A 22,598-nucleotide genomic window follows, 5' to 3' on the forward strand; every position below is an offset into this window, starting at 1 on the left:
TCTATCACAGTGCCATCCGTTTTGTCACCAAAGCCCCATATACTACCCACCACTGCGACCTGTATGCACTCGTTGGATGGTCCTCGCTTCATACTCGTCGCCAAACCCACTGGTTCCAGGTCATCTACAAGTCTCTTCTAGGTAACGCTCCGCCTTATCTCAGCTCACTGGTCACCATAGCAACACTCGCTGTAGCACACGTTCCAGCAGGTATATTTCACTGGTCAGAAATAAAATCAGTGATTTTTGCAATACGTTCCAGTCATTAGCAGCAGACAACTGGAAGGAAAGGCGGCCAAAAGAGGTGTTGGCTTTGGGGATCCCTCGCTAACTTTAAGCGTCGGCTGTCAGAGCAGCTTACTGATCGCTGCAGCTGTACACAGCCCATCGGTAAATAGCCCAACCAACCAACTACATTCCTCATCCCCATATTTTTTTTTTTTTTCTGCTCTTCTGCACACCAGTTTTTCTATCTGCACATATATCACTCCAGTGTAAATTGCTAAATTGTAGTTACTTTGCCACTATTGGCCTAATTTATTGCCTTACATCCTTACTCCATTTGCACACACTGTATACAGATATTTATATTGTGTTATTGACTGTACGATTGTTTTCCCATGTGTAACTGTTGTTTTTTGTCACACTGCTTTGCTTTATCTTGGCCAGATCGCAGTTGTAAGTGAGAACTTGTTCTCGACTGGCCTACCTGGTGAAATAAATAAAAAAAATAGTAAAAAAATAATAATAATAATCTCAAATTTAAAATATATTTGAATTTGTTTCGCACTTCTTTGTTTACTGCATGATTCCATATGTTATTTCATAGTTTTGATCTATTCGCTATTATTCTACAATGTAGAAAATATTTTTAAAAAATAAGAAAAACCCTGGAATGAGTGTGTCCAAACTTTTGACTGGTACTGTATATATAGACAATATCTAAAGAAATCCGCTCACAATCACACACACTCCAAGATTATGTTGTACAGTATAATCAAATCCAATGCAAGTCAATAGAGAGTGAGGTATGCTACAGCATTTTCTCTCCCTCTCTCACAAGCACACATGTGACATACCACAGACATACACCGACACGCTCGCTCACACACACACAAGCAACACCTGGTGGGAAAGCCCAACTGTTCTTTCTGAATTTATTTACAAATAGGCCTAGAGGAGTTTGAAGCTAATCTTGTTTATGTCCTAACTGGTTTCTGTGATTGAATATTTAATTTGTGGGAACTCTAATATTTTGTTTTGCCTTTTTTTGCTGTGCAATAAATAAAATGTTATTTGTCACATGCGCCGAATACGGCAGGTGTAGACCTTACCGTGAAATGCTTACTCACAAGGCCTTAACCAACAATGCAGTTCAAGAAATAGAGTTAAGAAAATATTTACTAAATAAACTAAAGTAAACAAATTTAAATCCAAAGTAACACAAAATAATAATAACGAGGCTATCTACAGGGGGTACCGGTACCGAGTCAATGTGCAGGGGTAGAGGTTAGTCAAGGTAATTTGTAAGAAGGGGTAAAGTGACTATGCATAGATAATAAACGGCGAGTAGCAGCAGTGTAAAAACCAAAGGGCTTAATGTAAATAATCTGGGTGTACATTTAATTAATTGTTCAGCAGTCTTATGGCTTGGGAGCAGACCTCTTTTGACAATGTTTTGGGCCTTCCTCGGACATGCCTAGTATATAGGTTCTGGATGGCAGGAAGCTTGGCCGCAGTGATGTACTGACACGTACACACTACTCTCTGCAGTGCCTTACGGTTGAATGCCGAGCAGTTGCCATACCAGGCGGTGATGCAACCAGTCAGGATGCTCTCGATGGTGCACCTGTAGGACTTTTTGAGGATCTGGGGACCAATGCCAAATCTTTTCAGTCTCCTGAGGGGGAAAAGGTGTTGTGGCTTCTTCACGACTCTCTTGGTATGTTTGGACCTTGATAGTTTGTTGGTGATGTGCAAACCAAGGAACTTAACTCTTGACCAGCTCCACTCCAGCCCCGTCGATGTGCATGGGGGCGTGTTCGGCCCTCCTTCTCCTGTAGTCCACGATCAGCTCCTTTGTCTTGCTCACGTGGAGTGAGAGGTTTTTTTATTTAATTTTTTTAGGGGTGGATCAGCTTAATATTGTGGAAAGATTGTTGCTTCCATCAATGTAATTGTCTGCATCATTTCCAATCCCCCATATATTTTGGGGGATTAATATCCATATACATACACGTGTATATACCCATACATATGCATGCATAAACATTCATACATATATACAGTGCCTTGCGAAAGTATTCGGCCCCCTTGAACTTTGCGACCTTTTGCCACATTTCAGGCTTCAAACATAAAGATATAAAACTGTATTTTTTTGTGAAGAATCAACAACAAGTGGGACACAATCATGAAGTGGAACGACATTTATTGGATATTTCAAACTTTTTTAACATATCAAAAACTGAAAAATTGGGCGTGCAAAATTATTCAGCCCCCTTAAGTTAATACTTTGTAGCGCCACCTTTTGCTGCGATTACAGCTGTAAGTCGCTTGGGGTATGTCTATCAGTTTTGCACATCGAGAGACTGAAATTTTTCCCATTCCTCCTTGCAAAACAGCTCGAGCTCAGTGAGGTTGGATGGAGAGCATTTGTGAACAGCAGTTTTCAGTTCTTTCCACAGATTCTCGATTGGATTCAGGTCTGGACTTTGGCTTGGCCATTCTAACACCTGGATATGTTTATTTTTGAACCATTCCATTGTAGATTTTGCTTTATGTTTTGGATCATTGTCTTGTTGGAAGACAAATCTCCATCCCAGTCTCAGGTCTTTTGCAGACTCCATCAGGTTTTCTTCCAGAATGGTCCTGTATTTGGCTCCATCCATCTTCCCATCAATTTTAACCATCTTCCCTGTCCCTGCTGAAGAAAAGCAGGCCCAAACCATGATGCTGCCACCACCATGTTTGACAGTGGGGATGGTGTATTCAGGGTGATGAGCTGTGTTGCTTTTACGCCAAACATAACGTTTTGCATTGTTGCCAAAAAGTTCAATTTTGGTTTCATCTGACCAGAGCACCTTCTTCCACATGTTTGGTGTGTCTCCCAGGTGGCTTGTGGCAAACTTTAAACAACACTTTTTATGGATATCTTTAAGAAATGGCTTTCTTCTTGCCACTCTTCCATAAAGGCCAGATTTGTGCAATATACGACTGATTGTTGTCCTATGGACAGAGTCTCCCACCTCAGCTGTAGATCTCTGCAGTTCATCCAGAGTGATCATGGGCCTCTTGGCTGTAGCTTGGGAAATATTTTTGCATCCAAATCCGGCTTTAAACTTCTTCACAACAGTATCTCGGACCTGCCTGGTGTGTTCCTTGTTCTTCATGATGCTCTCTGCGCTTTTAACGGACCTCTGAGACTATCACAGTGCAGGTGCATTTATATGGAGACTTGATTACACACAGGTGGATTGTATTTATCATCATTAGTCATTTAGGTCAACATTGGATCATTCAGAGATCCTCACTGAACTTCTGGAGAGAGTTTGCTGCACTGAAAGTAAAGGGGCTGAATAATTTTGCACGCCCAATTTTTCAGTTTTTGATTTGTTAAAAAAGTTTGAAATATCCAATAAATGTCATTCCACTTCATGATTGTGTCCCACTTGTTGATTCTTCACAAAAAATACAGTTTTATATCTTTGTTTGAAGCCTGAAATGTGGCAAAAGGTCGCAAAGTTCAAGGGGGCCGAATACTTTCGCAAGGCACTGTATGTATGTATGTATGTATGTATATATATATATATATTACACACACACACACACCTACCTACCTATATAGATATGCATACTTTTTTTTAGAATATACCTTTATTATTCCCTGGAAACCCTACCACCCTTCCCCCAATTGGAGTAAACTAATAAACAATAACACTTAGGCTTCTACCTTCAGTTTATACATATTATACACATTTTACAGACACAATCTGTTACAATAGTTATATTTAGTTTGTTCTTAGTCCTTCCTCTATTTCTGATGTCCATTCTATTTGTAACTATCTGTGTTATTTCACAAAATTTCTGAACCTATATATGTTTTACAGACCCCGTATGTTTTACATTGGTGATCTTGTTATTAGTCCCACCCTTCAGCTCCATTCAACCCCTCCCATCTATCTCTTAACACCGTCCGTTTTGGATTTCTATTTGCCATTGTAAATAAAATAAATTATTATATTATTGATAGATTGACTATGGCTTTTCAAATCACCCACTATTGCTGTCTGCAGCGTTAGTTCTAGGCAAATGTTGCAGTTCTTCAGCCATTCCTGGACCTGTGACCAAACACGAGCTACCTACATATGGACAGTACCAAAATAAATGATCTAATGACTCTGCCTGCTCACAGCAAAATCTGCAGAGCTGGGAAGATTGTAGCCCCCATATATATATATATATATATACTGCTCAAAAAAATAAAGGGAACACTTAAACAACACAATGTAACTCCAAGTCAATCACACTTCTGTGAAATCAAACTGTCCACTTAGGAAGCAACACTGATTGACAAATGTCACATGCTGTTGTGCAAATGGAATAGACAACAGGTGGAAATTATAGGCAATTAGCAAGACACCCCCAATAAAGGAGTGGTTCTGCAGGTGGTGACTACAGACCACTTCTCAGTTCTTATGCTTCCTGGCTGATGTTTTGGTCAGTTTTGAATGCTGGTGGTGCTTTCACTCTAGTGGTAGCATGAGACGGAGTCTACAACCCACACAAGTGGCTCAGGTAGTGCAGCTCATCCAGGATGGCACATCAATGCGAGCTGTGGCAAGAAGGTTTGCTGTGTCTGTCAGCGTAGTGTCCAGAGCATGGAGGCGCTACCAGGAGACAGGCCAGTACATCAGGAGATGTGGAGGAGGCCGTAGGAGGGCAACAACCCAGTAGCAGAACCGCTACCTCCGCCTTTGTGCAAGGAGGAGCACTGCCAGAGCCCTGCAAAATGACCTCCAGCAGGCCACAAATGTGCATGTGTCTGCTCAAACGGTCAGAAACAGACTCCATGAGGGTGGTATGAGGGCCCGACGTCCACAGGTGGGGGTTGTGCTTACAGCCCAACACCGTGCAGGATGTTTTTCATTTGCCAGAGAACACCAAGATTGGCAAATTCGCCACTGGTGATAGCAGGTTCACACTGAGCACGTGTGACAGACGTGACAGTCTGGAGACGCCGTGGAGAACGTTCTGCTGCCTGCAATATCCTCCAGCATGACCGGTTTGGCGGTGGGTCAGTCATGGTGTGGGGTGGCATTTCTTTGGGGGGCCGCACAGCCCTCCATGTGCTCGCCAGAGGTAGCCTGACTGCCATTAGGTACCGAGATGAGATCTTCAGACCCCTTGTGAGACCATATGCTGGTGCAGTTGGCCCTGGGTTCCTCCTAATGCAAGACAATGCTAGACCTCATGTGGCTGGAGTGTGTCAGCAGTTCCTACAAGAGGAAGGCATTGATGCTATGGACTGGCCCGCCCATTCCCCAGACCTGAATCCAATTGAGCACATCTGGGACATTATGTCTCGCTCCATCCACCAACGCCACGTTGCACCACAGACTGTCCAGGAGTTGGCGGATGCTTTGGTCCAGGTCTGGGAGGAGATCCCTCAGGAGACCATCCGCCACCTCATCAGGAGCATGCCCAGGCATTGTAGGGAGGTCATACAGGCACGTGGAGGCCACACACACTACTGAGCCTCATTTTGACTTGTTTTAAGGACATTACATCAAAGTTGGATCAGCCTGTAGTGTGGTTTTCCACTTTAATTTTGAGTGTGACTCCAAATCCAGACCTACATGGGTTGATAAATTTGATTTCCATTGATCATTTTTGTGTGATTTTGTTGTCAGCACATTCAACTATGTAAAGAAAAAAGTATTTAATAAGAATATTTCATTCAGATCTAGGATGTTATTTTTTTTGAGCAGTGTGTGTGTATATATATATATATATATATTTTATATGTATTAAATGTTACCTTTTATTTAACTAGGCAAGTCAGTTAAGAACAAATTCTTATTTACAATAACAGCCGAACCCGGACACCCTATGGGACTCCCAATCACGGCCTTATGTGGTACAGCCTGGATCCGAACCAGGAACTGTAGTGATGCCTCTTGCTCTGAAATGCAGTGCCTTAGACCACTGCACCACTCGGGAGCCCAGGCAGGAATCAGGAGGATAGAACTATGGTCAAATTTGCCAAATGGAGGTTGAGGGAGAACTTTGTATGTGTCTCTGTGTGTGGAGTAATGGTGGTCTAGAGTTGTTTACCTTCTGGTTGCACATGTGACATGCTGGTAGAAATTAGGTCAAAAGGATTTAAGTTTGCCTGCATTAAAGTCCCCGGCCACTAGGAGCGCCACTTCTGGATGAGCATTTTCTTGTTTGCTTATGGCCTTGTACAGCTCTTTGAGTGCGGTCTTAGTGCCTGCATCGGTTTGAGGTATTAAATAGACAGCTATGAAAACTATAGATACAAATTCTCTTGGTAGATAGTGTAGTTCACAGCTTATCATAAGGTACTCTACCTCAAGCAAGCAATACCTTGAGACTTCTTTAATATTAGACATCGCGCACCAGCTGTCATTGACAAATAGACACACACCCCCACCCCTCGTCTTACCAGGTGTAGCTGTTCTGTCCTGTCTGATGCATAGAAAGCCCAGCCAGCTGTATATTATCAGTAAGTGTGGGTTCTAGATTAATTTAATCCCTTTTTGATTTGAACGAAACCTTCCATGCATGTTTGCCCATGGTAGAAGGGGTCAAAGATGACCCATTTTGCATACCCCACCCTACTATGACATATCCATGCTCACCTGCATGTTTGTACTGTATGTCTGTGGTATGTCACACGTGTGCTTGTGAGAGGGAGAGAAAGAGGGAGAATTCTGTAGCATGCCTCACTCTCCATTGATTATACTGCGTAATACACTCTAGGAGTGTGTGTGATTGTGAGTTTGAGTGGTTTTCTTTAGATGTATATATATATATATTGGTCCAGACAATGATCAATATCTTAACATGTTTAAGATCAGAGAAAAAACTGTAATATGACTCAGTCTCCATTGAATTAGCTTATACTGCATGTGCTCTAGGGATGTGTGTGGATTTTTAGATATTGTTTTTATATATGTCAGTCAAGGCAATAATACACAGTGTACAAAACATTAGGAACGCCTCAATTCGTCGGGGGATGGACTCTACAAGGTGTCAAGCGTTACACAAGGATGCTGGCCGATGTCGACTCCAGTGCTTCCCACAGTTGTCAAGTTGGCTGGATGTCCTTTGGGTGGTGGACCATACTTGATACACACAGGAAACTGTTGAGTGTGAAAAACCCAGCAGCGTTAGTTTCATGTCACACTCAAATGGGTGTGACTGGCACCCAAATACCATACCCCGTTCAAAGGCACTTAAATATTTTGTCTTGCCCATTCACCCTCTGAATAGCACACATACACAATCCATGTCTAAATTGTCTTAAGGCTTAAAAATCCTTATTTTAACCTGTCTTCTCTTGATCTACACTGATTTGAAGTGGATTTAACAAGTTACATCAATAAGGGATCATAGTTTTCACCAGGATTCACCTGGTCAGTCTATGTCATGGAAAGAGCAGGTTTTCCTAATGTTTTGTACACTCAGTGTGTATACCAACAGTTATTCAGATCTGAACATGTTTAATATGAGAAAAGGGAAAAAGGCTGTGAAATGACTCGCTCTCCAGTCTCCATTGACATGCATATAATTTGCTTATAATGCATATATACTCTTTGTGTGTGTGTATTCCTTTTATTTATATATATATATATATATATATACCAAACATTTTTAAGATCTGGGCCCGTATCCACAAAGTGTCTCAGAGTAGAAAATTGGTTGTAAGTGGTGAGAGTATAGACATTTTACTCCTACTCTTAAGGGTAAAAATAAAAGCTTTGCATGAAGCCTCTTTAGTCATAAGAGTCCCACCTAGTCGACAGATATTTAAGACCCCTCATGAGATGTCCTAACCAGTTAAGAGTTACCAGCAGGTGTCTTGATAATTGAAAAATGTAGGGAATCCATGGTTCCTGCTCCGCATGCAATTGCTTTGGACATGTTAAAATTCCAGCCAACCTTTTGATACAGGATGCAGTGATGAATATTAAAACTGTCACCTGTAACAAAACGAAGGGCACTAATGGTAGATGGCATCCAAAGAGTAGTTGCAGCTGCACTTTGAAAAATAATGTCACGGTATTCAAGGACAGATAAAAATGTTAATTGAATAATCTGCTTCCCATTGTTTAGAGAAAGTCACAATCTGTTTCTCTAGAAAACAACAACTTTAAATATTAGCTTCTTAACCAGCTCATCTCTATGTTTTCTAAACGTCAAATCCACATAAATCCAAATGCCTAAGTATTTATATGCAGGAACACGTTGTATTAGAGAATCATCTAATGAGTGAACATGTAAGAATGTTTCAGATGAACTACAAGAGTTTAAAATAAAAATGTATTTTGTTTTGCCTGTATTAAGCACACGTTTAAAATCAGCAAGGGATTCCTGTATAGGTATTACATCTTACTGTAATTTTGACACAGAACAACAGTCAGGGCAATAGGATACATTATAGTATCATCTGCATATAAATTAAGTTTACCATTTTTAACAGATTGACCAATAGTGTTATTCTGCCCTCGAGTTGCGTTCCCATGCAAAACTAGACAGATAGCTAACAACTAAGTCTTCAATAAAACTCCCAAGGCTAAATGCTTGAATCGAACTTACAAACAAATATTTTTCCAAGGCTGAAGCGTGACAAGAAATAACTACATTGAAAGACCTGCACCGTAGCGTTGTTTGTAGCTGCTTCTATGCGTGCAAAACAAATTCTGTACTTCAGGTTTGCGTCGTCTTTCTAAGTACCAGAAAGCGCCACTAGGGGGCAAATAACACCATTGAACACAATGAAAATCCAATTTAACCATTGTAATAAAATAATCTGTTACCTTCTAACAAACAGGATGGCAGCACAAGTGTTTATATAAATAGTGAAGAGAACCGATCCTGAAATCATCCCCTGTTGTACAACTTTATCTACTTCAAGAAATTCAGACTTAACCTCATCAATCATGATGGCTTGAGTTCTGTCACTAAGATAATCGTGAAACCATGAGCAGGTGTCAGAGCTCAGGTTTATCAAGGACAATTTATTCAATAAAATAGCATGATCAACAGGTCCACAAACAAAGCCGCACATTTAATTTGAGTGTCTAAAGCATTGACAGGATCATTAACAACTAAAGTTGTTGCTGTAATAGTACTATGCTCAGGCCTAAACCCAGATTGGTTTACATTCAAAATATATTTCTCAGATAAATAAAGAGCAAATGTATACATTTACCAAGGATTCGAGAATCTTCGCTAGAAAAGGAAGCCTTGAAATGGGGCGATGATGATGAAGATCTCTACTGTCCCCGTCCTTATGAAGTGGCAGCACAAGATGATTTCCATACTTTTGGAATATTTCCTGATAAAGTTAAATAATAAATGTGGGTTTTGAACTAACAATGATGGGCGCTGCACACTTAAGCAGACCAGGATCCAATTGGTCGGCCCCTGGGGATTTCTTGTTGTCTATTGCTAGCAAAGCATCTAGGACGACTTTTTCTGTAAATAGCCTAAAAGAAAAGCACAAGAAAAGCTTGTTTTTTGTTTCTGGAAATTCCAGAATTTGATTACTGATTTAAGGACTGAAGTAACTAAACAATATGAATATAAATATTTGTTTTGTCTATTTGAGGATCATTCAACCTTTTTTTATAATATTAATTGTAATGTCACACCAGAATACAAATTCAAGGTACTATTTTATTTATTTCAAAGTACTATTTTAATTATGACAAATGTTAAGAAAATGTTGAGCCAATGTAATAAAGTTATAACTTTTCAAATAATAAATTACTTTACGCGTTATGTTGGCTGACAATTTGTTAGCTACGCTGTCCTATTGCATAGCATTACAGCAGTATGTACCGTATGGTTAGTTGGCTACTCATACATTGAACTTGCTAACAAACTAACCAACGTTTATTTACTTGATTGTTAACGTCTTTCTTAGCTAAGCGGTATAGTCGTTAAAACCACAAAGTTTTTATTTCGATTATTTAATTACCTAAATCATGTTATCAATTTGGAGCGCCGCAACATGTTAAAATATGTCTAAATTGGGCATGCCTATAAATTGGGCAATTGAAGACATCTAGGGCTTATGTTAACTTTGATTGTGTTCGATAAAAATGATAGGCCTTTCAAACGTTTGAATGCGAAATTGTATGCAGAATTATCGGCCTGTGACTTGATGCCTAGGGTGTAATTTTGCAACAAAAGAATGTTTACTCCAAACGGAAAAAGCAAACGAGAGTTTCTATTGGACAAATGCAGGTAGGTCTCTCCCCGTTTTGTTCAGGTAGATCGGTTTTTGTTGCAAAACATTTACCACTGCAATTTTTCATGTACAGTCACATTGACCGTGTTTGTCTGAAGCGTGTTACGTATATAATTCACAGATGGCGATGCCTCATTGCGATTGTTAACTCCCCATCATTTGCAACAATGGCGATGAGTATCATCACTATCTTTCCTTTGAAGTACCTCAAACTGTCGTGATTACCAGCTGAGATTACATTTTTGAGTCATATTTGATTTTAGTTGATTTTACTCCTGGCTCAGAGTTCGTCTGGGCAGTGTCGTAAAACCTACTCTGAGCTGGGAGTTTTTTGTGTGTTAAAACTGGTTTTAACAGGATTCCTATGACCTTCTCTGAGATGCTCTTTGGATATGGACCCTGATCTGATCATTTGAACATGACTTGATTCTTGAAATGTACCCGTTGAGTCCAGAGACTAAATAAAGTGCGGTACAGAAACGGCTGTAGTTCACAAATTACAATGATTTGAATCATATATTTGGCTTATTTCAAAATATATATGATGAATGATTTGAATGATTTATTTCACATTTTCTCAAAATCCCAAACTTGACACTGGAAATATGATACACAATGACAATTGTAAAATTTCCATGTGGTTTGTGTTAACATTTTTGCACCAAATTTCATGTATTTACAGCAAACAGAATTTGTTCTATGGCACATGTTGATATTGTACAAAATATAGTTAGAGGATGTGAATGGGTTAAAGATTGTTCACCATTGTTCCTGTTCCCAAGAAAGCTAAGGTAACTGAGCTAAACGACTACCGCCCGTAGCACTCACATCCGTCATCATGAAGTGCTTTGAGAGACTAGTCAAGGACCATATCACCTCCACCCTACCTGACACCCTTGACCCACTCCAATTTGCTTACCGCCCAAATAGGTCCACAGACGATGCAATCTCAACCACACTGCACACTGCCCTAACCCATCTGGACAAGAGGAATACCTATGTGAGAATGCTGTTCATCGACTACAGCTCGGCATTCAACACCATAGTACCCTCCAAGCTCGTCATCAAGCTCGAGACCCTGGGTCTCGACCCCGCCCTGTGCAACTGGGTACTGGACTTCCTGACGGGCCGCCCCAGGTGGTGAGGGTAGGCAACAACATCTCCTCCCCGCTGATCCTCAACACTGGGGCCCCACAAGGGTGCGTTCTGAGCCCTCTCCTGTACTCCCTGTTCACCCACGACTGCGTGGCCATGCACGCCTCCAACTCAATCATCAAGTTTGCGGACGACACAACAGTGGTAGGCTTGATTACCAACAACGACGAGACGGCCTACAGGGAGGAGGTGAGGGCCCTCGGAGTGTGGTGTCAGGAAAATAACCTCACACTCAACGTCAACAAAACTAAGGAGATGATTGTGGACTTCAGGAAACAGCAGAGGGAACACCCCCCATCCACATCGATGGAACAGTAGTGGAGAGGGTAGCAAGTTTTAAGTTCCTCGGCATACACATCACAGACAAACTGAATTGGTCCACTCACACAGACAGCATCGTGAGGAAGGCGCAGCAGCGCCTCTTCAACCTCAGGAGGCTGAAGAAATTCGGCTTGTCACCAAAAGCACTCACAAACTTCTACAGATGCACAATCGAGAGCATCCTGGCGGGCTGTATCACCGCCTGGTATGGCAACTGCACCGCCCTCAACCGTAAGGCTCTCCAGAGGGTAGTGAGGTCTGCACAACGCATCACCGGGGGCAAACTACCTGCCCTCCAGGACACCTACACCACCCGATGCTACAGGAAGGCCATAAAGATCATCAAGGACATCAACCACCCGAGCCACTGCCTGTTCACCCCGCTGCCATCCAGAAGGCGAGGTCAGTACAGGTGCATCAAAGCTAGGACCGAGAGACTGAAAAACAGCTTCTATCTCAAGGCCATCAGACTGTTAAACAGCCACCACTAACATTGAGTGGCTACTGCCAACACACTGTCAATGACACTGACTCTACTCCAGCCACTTTAATCATGGGAATCGATGGGAAATGATGTAAATATATCACTAGCCACTTTAAACAATGCTACCTTATATAATGTTACTTACCCTACATTGTTCATCTCATATGCATACGTTGATACTGTACTCTATATCATCGACTGCATACTTATGTAATACATGTATCACTAGCCACTTTAACTATGCCACTTGGTTTACATACTTATCTCATATGTATATACTGTACTCGATATCATCTACTGTATCTTGCCTATGCTGCTCTGTACCATCACTCATTCATATATCCTTATGTACATATTCTTATCCCCTTACACTGTGTATGACAGTAGTTTTTTTGGAATTGTTAGTTAGATTACTTGCTCGTTATTACTGCATTGTCGGAACTAGAAGCACAAGCATTTCGCTACACTCGCATTAACATCTGCTAACCATGTGTATGTGACAAATAAAATTTGATTTGATTTGATTTGAGATGTGCTCTGGAACCTTGGCAAATAGTTTTTTTTTTTTAACCTCATGCTTTGGGCTGGATTTGTGAATGTGTAGTTCATACATGCATAGTCTATGATCAGAATTGCTGTTTTACCTCAATTAGCCACATAATCCCTCGTTTCGAAGCGACTATTTACTGGAAGCTGTTCAGTGCCGTTTTCCCCCATGTGGGCCAGCCCCCTAGCAATTCGAATTCAAGCCAATGAGCTTCAGCCCCTTGCCATTTGAGTGACGGCTAGCAAGATGCACACATAGCATCATTCTTGTTTGAGTTTTTCAAGGCTTGTTTGGAGCCTAATCCGTAATATTATTTTATGATAATAGAAATACTGTATATATTTCTACGACTCATCATATCTACTATTCAGTCCTTTCCAAGACCCAGCTACTCTGTCATATCCAAACTCTCCAACCCACCCATCCTCTCTTTCTTGCGCGTTCTCTCCCTCTTTCTCGCTCTCTTTCTATCTCTCTCCCTATCTCTCCCTCCCTCCCTCTCTTCCCCCGAGTTCATCTTTCATCAGACTTTCAGCATCAGATATTCATAAGCTTTTTATCCATGCCAGAGAAATTAATATGATCAATCGTTCTTTGTCTTCAACCGCATAAGTGTTTAGCTGGAGGGAGCTGACAGTCAACGGCTGTCTGAAATGGCACCCTTTTTACTAATGAGGGCCCATAGGGCTCTGGTCAAATGTAGTGTACTATATAGTGAATAGAGTGCCATTTGGGACGCATATACATAGTAATTACTAGACCGCTATGTCAGTGTATCATTCTGTTCTCTGCGCCATAGTTGTCCTTAAGTGGGATGATGATAGTAACAAATGCAGCTCTCAACACTGTTTTTCATCATTTAATTGTAATAAGATATTCAGAAGTTGGTGTACTCAATGCTAAGTCAGATGCTGAGCTATATTCAACCTCAATGCTTTTTGTCATCGTGTGTACATTGTGGTTATAAAGTAGACCGACTGCATACAGAATTACCCTGTAATGTAGTCATGCAGCCATTTGAACTGCATGTCTTTGCTCCTTTGCACCCCAGTATCTCTACTTGCACATTCATCTTTTGCACATCTATCACTCCAGTGTTTATTTGCGGAATTGTAATTATTTTGCCACTACGGCCTATTTATTGCCTTACCTCAATCTTACTTCTTTTGCACACGCTGTATATAGACTGTGTTGTTGACTGTACGTTTGTTTATTCCATGTGTAACTCTGTTGTTGTTTGTCACACTGCTTTGCTTTATCTTGGCCAGGTCGCAGTTGTAAATGAGAACTTGTTCTCAACTAGCCTACCTGGTTAAATAAAGGTGAAATAATAATAAAAAATATATATATATATTTTTGTCATTTTAAGGAGTTTTCAATGACATGATGAAGACAATCCAATTTGACTCGTTAGTCATTAGTCACTGAAATGTAATAATCAGTTGATTCTCAGTGCAAGAGGCATCATTACAGTCCCTGGTTCGAATCCAGGCTGTATCACAATCCGGCCGTGATTGGGAGTACCATAAGGCGGTGCACAATTGGCCCAGCGTCGTCGTTGTAAATAAGAATTTGTTCTTAACTGACTTGCCTAGTTAAATAAAGGATATATATATATATAAAATATATATATATATAAAAATATAGTTTTATTTGAGCTGGACATAATATTTAAAAAAATATCAGGCTTAAAATGAGTTTCGAATTAGATTCGACTCACATGATCACACATATTAGGCTAGATATGAAATATGTTTGCCATCGTGCTTGTACAGTATGTGACCTTTTGTATATAACAATTTACCTTTCAGCCAATGAATGCCCATATATCTGACGTTAGTTGATATTGCTCCTCTTACTTTAACAGACACATGTTGCCAGGGGTGACCAAGTGTAGAAAGATGGTTAGTCAGAAGTAACTGGATTCTGCTTAGGAAACAATGTCTCTTGATTTCTCTGGTTCAGTGGAGCTGGCCAGGGGTTTGGCGGTGCCATTCATTAGGGCATGCAAATCAAACTTTATTTGTCACGTGCTGACGGTAGACCTTACCGTGAAATGCTTACTTACAAGCCCTTAACCAACAGTGCAATTCAAGAACAGTTAAGAAAATATTTACCAAATAAACTGAAGTAAAAAATAGTAAAAAGTAACACAATAACATAACAATAACGAGGCTATATACAGGGGGTGCCGTTACTGAGTCAGTGTGCGGGGGTACAGGTTAGAGGTCATTTGTAAATGTAGGTAGGGGGAAGTGATAAAGTGATAGATAATAAACAGAGTAGCAGCAGTGTGCAAAACAAATTGGGGGGGGGGTCAATGTAATAGTCCGGTGGCCATTTGCAGGGAATCAGTTTTAAAATGTTTCGCAACAGATTTTTTCCCCACCTTTTATTTATACAGGTAAGTCAATTAAGAACAAATTATTATTTACAATGATGAACTCATTGGAACGGTAAGTCCACGTAGGCCTCTCCATTTCAGTCCAATTTCTGGTTTGGTGCCTAATGAACTGGACCCTGAATCTGGCCGGGAAGGGATATGGTTTAGGGTTTTCCCCCACCTCTAAACACATTGACCCTGATGTCAGCCTCTCATTAATGAGGGTTAGATCCCCCTGATGTAATTGGACATCTCCCTGTTATTAGCTAACTACTTGTTTGTGAGCGGAGGCCTTTTGCAGTTTACACACTCGTGTGCGATTGTATGGCCATCTGGGTGAGTCAGCCAGAAGAAAATTGATCTGATTTAAATCCTGCACACAAATTCTATGAACTTAACTTCCTCTTTTGCTGTTTCGGACTAAATCACTCACTCAGTCACACTGACTTTGGGTAAACAATAATATAAAACATTTTCAGGTACATCATCTTCTGAGTTTACACTTTAACAAAGAACGCCCTATTTGTTTTTCGCTGACGTCATGGGTACGTGTTTGTGTGTTGCAATAATAAGCACAGCAGGTATTAACATCATCATTCGAATATGACATTTTCACATAATGGCCTAGTTGTTCAGCTTATTGCGTTCTTCCTGAAGTACATATGGCTAGGCTAGTTGGTGTGGTTTGATCCCATTTGATCATTACATCTTAGCCCATCATGATTGACATCTTAGTCCATAACCTGAGTTACTCACGGCAGAGGTATGCTTATAGGTATTAGATGTAATCCTTTTGTTTGGATATGTCTGTATGGTATTATCTAGGGCTGGAAATTGCCAGGGACCTCACAATATATTATCACGATACTTAGGTGCAGATACGATATGTATTGCAATTCTCCCTGTTTTTTAGGTATTGCGATTCGATACTGTGATTTTATTGCAATTTGATATTCCAAACATGTTGCTCACTATATGTCTGCTGCAGAGAGAAGACCAAGAGCATGGGAAAACATGTTGCTCACTATATGTCTGCTGCAGAGAGAAGACCAAGAGCATGGGAAAACATGTTGCTCACTATATGTCTGCTGCAGAGAGAAGACCAAGAACATGGGAAAACATGTTGCTCACTATATGTCTGCTGCAGAGAGAAGACCAAGAGCATGGGAAAACATGTTGCTCACTATATGTCTGCTGCAGTGAGAAGACCAAGAGCATGGGAAAACATGTTGCTCACTATATGTCTGCTGCAGTGAGAAGACCAAGAGCATGGGAAAACATGTTGCTCACTATATGTCTGCTGCAGTGAGAAGACCAAGAGCATGGGAAAACATTTTGATCAGTCAGGGAAATAACATGTTTTCAGCCCTTTTAACTCACTATTTAAAAATAATAGTTTTCTATATACTTCAAATATCAAATACTTCAAATATAATATTGATATGTCACTATCTATTGCCCCCTCCACCCCATCACTAGTGTTAACTAAATTAACTAAATTAGTGTTAACTAAATTAATTAAGTGTTAACTAAATTATTATTATTATTAAATTATTATTATTATTAACATAGACAGGGAGAGGGTGAGACAGGGAGAGCTTGACCTTACAAAACATTATGGTGTGTACCTTGTCTGCAGCAAACAAACTCGGAGACCATTTTTATTTTTTTACCTTTATTTAACTAGGCAAGTTGTTAAGAACAAATTCTTATTTTCAATGACGGCCTAGGAACAGTGGGTTAACTGCCTGTTCAGGGGCAGAACGACAGATTTGTACCTTGTCAGCTCAGGGATTTGAACTTGCAACCTTTCGGTTACTAGTCCAACGCTCTAACCACTAGGCTACCCTGCCGCCCAACCATAAGGTTGACTTTTCTATTATACACTCCAATACCAATTACCAAACTGTAATAGATGCAAAGTTTGAATTGGCAATTATAATTATGTTTTTGCAGAATGCTTGAGTAAAGCTGGTAAGCAACCACATTGCTCCTGCTACTCAGATGGGACACAGAGACGTACAGATGTCCAGACAGACAGATGTCCTCACTCCTCAGGAAGGCCTAGGCCACTGAGGCCCGGTAGACTGTGCAGTCTGTGTGTACATCAAATCCAAATCAAATGTATTTATAAAGCCCTTCTTACATCAGCTGATATCTCAAAGTGCTGTACAGAAACCCAGCCTAAAACCCCAAACAGCAAGCAATGCAGGTGTAGAAGCACGGTGGCTAGGAAAAACAACCTAGAAAGGCCAAAACCTAGGAAGAAACCTAGAGAGGAACCAGGCAATGAGGGGTGGCCAGTCCTCTTCTGGCTGTGCCGGGTGGAGATTATATAACAGAACATGGCCAAGATGTTCAAATGTTCATAAATTACCAGCATGGTCAAATAATAATAATCACAGTAGTTGTCAAGGGTGCAGCAAGTCAGCACCTCAGGAGTAAATGTCAGTTGGCTTTTCATAGCCGATCATTAAGAGTATCTCTACCGCTCCTGCTGTCTCTAGAGAGTTGAAAACAGCAGGTCTGGGACAGGTAGCACTTCCGGTGAACAGGTCATGGTTCCATAGTCGCAGGCAGAACAGTTGAAACTGGAGCAGCAGCACGGCCAGGTGGACTGGGGATAGCAAGGAGTCATCATGCCAGGTAGTCCTGAGGCATGGTCCTAGGGCTCAGGTCCTCCGAGAGAGAGAAAGAAAGAGAGAATTAGAGAGAGCATACTTAAATTCTCACAGGACACCGGATAAGACAGGAGAAGTACTCCAGATATAACAGACTGACCCTAGCCCCCCGACACAAACACTGGAGGCTGAGACAGGAGGGGTCAGGAGACACTGGCCCCATCTGATGATTCCCCCGGACAGGGCCAAACAGGCAGGATATAAATACATCCATTGGACCTGCTGTGGAGGGGAGGGGGGTCATAGGCTTATTTCAGTCCTGTACACTACACTACCTCTGGGTATGTTTTCTGTGGCTAGAATAGAGAAGGGACTTGGGACATGTGCTGCTGGCTTGGATACAGAGGCACATCCAGTGTTTCTAAGCAGGTTCAAAAGATAACCCCGAAAAATGTATCAATCACAGTGGAAAAACTTGAATCACTTTGGAAAAACAGCCGATGGTAGTCATCTCGATTGCTAGAACCATTTCCTTTCAGAGTCCTAGTTCATTTTTTAAAATCTTTATTTAACCAGGCAAGTCGGTTAAGAACAAATTTGTATTTTCAACGACGGCCTAGGAACAGTGAGTTAACTGCCTTATTCAGGGGCAGAACGACAGATTTTTACCATGTCAGCTCGGGGATTCGATCTTGCAACCTTTCGGTTACTAGTCCAATGCTCTAACCACGAGGCTACCTGCTGGTTACTAGTCCAACGCTCTAACCACGAGGCTACCTGCTGGTTACTAGTCCAATGCTCTAACCACTAGGCTACCTGCTGGTTACTAGTCCAATGCTCTAACCACTAGGCTACCTTTCGGTTACTAGTCCAACGCTCTAACCACGAGGCTACCTGCTGGTTACTAGTCCAATGCTCTAACCACTAGGCTACCTGCTGGTTACTAGTCCAATGCTCTAACCATGAGGCTACCTGCTGGTTACTAGTCCAACGCTCTAACCACTAGGCTACCTGCTGGTTACTAGTCCAATGCTCTAACCACTAGGCTACCTGCTGGTTACTAGTCCAATGCTCTAACCACTAGGCTACCTGCTGGTTACTAGTCCAATGCTCTAACCACGAGGCTACCTGCTGGTTACTAGTCCAATGCTCTAACCACTAGGCTACCTGCTGGTTACTAGTCCAATGCTCTAACCACTGGCTACCTGCTGTTACTAGTCCAATGCTCTAACCACGAGGCTACCTGCTGGTTACTAGTCCAATGCTCTAACCACTAGGCTACCTGCTGGTTACTAGTCCAATGCTCTAACCACTGAGGCTACCTGCTGGTTACTAGTCCAATGCTCTAACCACTAGGCTACCTGCTGGTTACTAGTCCAATGCTCTAACCACGAGGCTACCTGCTGGTTACTAGTCCAATGCTCTAACCACTAGGCTACCTGCTGGTTACTAGTCCAATGCTCTAACCACGAGGCTACCTGCTGGTTACTAGTCCAATGCTCTAACCACTAGGCTACCTGCTGGTTACTAGTCCAATGCTCTAACCACGAGGCTACCTACTGGTTACTAGTCCAATGCTCTAACCACTAGGCTACCTGCTGGTTACTAGTCCAATGCTCTAACCACGAGGCTACCTGCTGGTTACTAGTCCAATGCTCTAACCACTAGGCTACCTGCCACCCCACCTGACGGGTGACGAAGAAGACAGGTTGATTTGAATGTATTTTTTGATTTAACCTTTATTTAACTAGGCAAGTCAGTTAAGAAAAATAACTGCCTACACCGGCCGAAACCGGACGACGCTGGGACAATTGTGCGCCGACCTATGGGACTCTCAATCACGGCCAGTTGTGCTACATCATGGATATGAACCAGGGTGTCTGTAGTGAGTGACGCCTCAAGCACTGAGATGTAGTGACTTAGACCGCTGTGTCACTCGGGATCCCACTTGATAGCCACATGGACACTACAGCAGACAATAAATATAGCTGAAGTAACTCATATTGATCCATAGATTACCACTGATATCATATGGTATTTAATAAGCTAACAATCCCTTCAATAATACATGTAATATTCCCAGATGAGGGACAACCACACAGGCAGTGTCTGATTCCATAACTTTATTGGATTTTCTATCAACCATAAGCTGTTCATACAGTGTGTGCGTGTGTTTGCATTCCACAATGAAGGTTAATAAAACCGAAGGCTATCTGTGGGCGTTGGTGTCGTGTTACAGCATCAGTCTGTTGGCTGATCCTCGTCTGTCTGTCCATCCGTCTGTCAGTAGTGGGTCATTCAGCCTCCCAGACAGACGTCAGACTATGTCCTTGCGTAATTTAACTCTTAACCAGAGGCGCTTAACAATAATTCTTATGAAAACTTTAAATCAACAGTGAGTCTGATGTTCTGCTGTTTGTCACGGCTCCATGTAGCTCCGTCTGCTCACACTGGTGGGGCATCAAACAGGTGAGGCACGTAGAGAGATCAACACCACTAAGCTAAACAGTGATTCTATGCTTTATGTGGTCTTTGTAATGTTCTCTTTCCTGTACTCCCTCGTCTTCTGTAAGCCTAGTATAGCCACAGTACAGTAGTTGAGATTTTCCCAGATTGCTTGTATGCAACATGTTTGTGTGTGAGTACAGTTTGTAACCCTGACGGTGATAATGGAAGGCCGTTTTATGTGTGTTCTCCTCAGACACTGGGAGGCCATTAAGAGGTGGGATGAAGCCATCCAGCTGACTCCAGACAACCCTCTACTGTATGAGATGAAGTCCCAGGTACATTACAATACTACAGCTCTCAGCCACTTATCCTCCTCCTCCTGCTGCTCTCCCTCCTCCTCTTGCCCCTTCTAAGCCTCTACTGTACGAGATGAAGTACATTACATGACGTACATTACAGTACTGCAGGTCTCAGACACTTAACCTGCTTTCCTTCCTGCTCTCCAACTCTCCAGTCCTCAGACCACAGCCAGCATGTTAGGGCCAGGTACGTCCACTTGGGACCGGGTACGGCCACTTGGGACCGGGTACGGCCACTTGGGACCGGGTACGGCCACTTGGGACCGGGTACGGCCACTTGGGACCGGGTACGGCCACTTGGGACTGGGTACGGCCAGGTACAGCCAGTTGGGGCCAGGTACAGCCAGATGGGGCCAGATACGGCCAGATACAGTGTCTGCTACACACAGAACATTTTGTTTTGTATGATCCCTTTTTTCTCTTTCTTGTTCTCTGTGCTGGTACAGTACAAATATAGTGTGTCTTTCAAAGATTTCAAAGTGAATCTCTTCATACAAGGATAGTAAGTAGAGGATAGACATGGTTTGTTCTAGATGGTCAAAGATTGTGTGTGTCTCACTGTGTGTGCAGTGTGCATGTTGACGTGTTCATGATCCCATGTCATCAGGATGTTCTCAGTTCTCACCTAACCCTCTCCCGGCTGCCACATTGGTATGCTTTAAAGTGAGAGCAGAGGACAATGGTTTGGTCGGCATGGTGTTGCCAATGTGGAAACCATCCAACCTGGGCTCCACTGGGACTATCAGTGTGGGAACCATCTCATTTTGTGGGCAGTGTGCACATAGCCTGTCTTCTCTTGAGAAGGCAGGCCTCTCTCAATAGCAAGGCCATGCTCACTGAGTCTGTACATTAGTCAAAGCTTTCCTTGTGTCAGTCACAGTGGCCAGGTATTCTGCCACTGTGTACTCTCTGTTTAGGGTTAAACAGCATTCCAGTTTGCTCAGTTTTTGGGTTAATTCTTTCCAATGTGTCAGGTAATTATCTTTTTGTTTTCTCATGATTTGGCTGGGTCTTTCTCCCTATCTTCCTTCTTCCCTCCCTCCCCTGACACTCCGGTGTCAATGAGATTAGGCTAGCTAGCCAACAGAGATGTGATTGGGGCGGGGGATCATAGAGCACAGCAGTTGGCTATCCCTGACTGTGATCTATAGTCACACCACATGTCCCCACACTTCTCCAATGGTATCTGTACCACAATTAACTTTCTCCTTATATATAGCCTTAACCTTTCCAAGCAGCATTTTCCCTCCCCACTTTTAATGGCTGACATTATCAACCATGATATGAAATCTGAGAAGAATTGAATTACGTGTCCTCATTTAGCCAAGTTCTGTATTTCAGGCTGCTAAGTAACTTCATTGGTCATGTTTTAGAAGGGACACATAAAAAGGGGTCACAAACACGCAGAACTCTATGTTCTGTAGCAGGGGAGACATTTCCCTCCCTCATTAACTATATTCTGATGTGTTTCATTACACAGTTTTAACACTGTCTGACCGGTGCAATAAAACTATCTGTCCCCATTAGTCCAGTCTCTGTCAGTTGGGCGTTCTCCACATGCTGCACGACGAGCTCCAGGAGTCTCTTATCACCTTCCTCCCTTTAACTCAATTAGCCTCTCTATGACATGCACTGGCCTCTTTGTGTCTGTCCATCACACTCTCCTTTGAATGCCTAGGCCTTCTGTGTTCGTCACTTTCTCCTTTGAACGTTTTGATTGGCGTGAGATCCCATTGCAGCTCAGTCATCACTGATGTCTTTCTGTAAAGCTGCATGAGG

The 22,598-nt window shown here is 42.1% G+C and overlaps 1 protein-coding gene across 4 annotated transcripts in view; it reads left to right on the plus strand.

Moving 5' to 3' along the window:
• LOC112220216 (tetratricopeptide repeat protein 33) overlaps positions 1–22,598 on the plus strand; it is a 53,922-nt gene that overhangs the window by 24,023 nt on the left and 7,301 nt on the right. For 3 of the 4 annotated variants that reach the window (XM_024381938.2, XM_024381940.2, XM_024381941.2), the window contains exon 3: positions 20,714–20,795. In XM_024381938.2, coding sequence (XP_024237706.1) covers positions 20,714–20,795 — 82 coding nt within the window. Of the gene's footprint in view, positions 1–19,929; positions 20,482–20,713; positions 20,796–22,598 lie in introns of those variants that run through there. The other variant, XM_024381942.2, reaches the window with a different exon arrangement.

The sequence above is a fragment of the Oncorhynchus tshawytscha genome, linkage group LG20 (genome assembly GCF_018296145.1).
Source record: "Oncorhynchus tshawytscha isolate Ot180627B linkage group LG20, Otsh_v2.0, whole genome shotgun sequence".
NCBI lineage: Eukaryota > Metazoa > Chordata > Actinopteri > Salmoniformes > Salmonidae > Oncorhynchus > Oncorhynchus tshawytscha.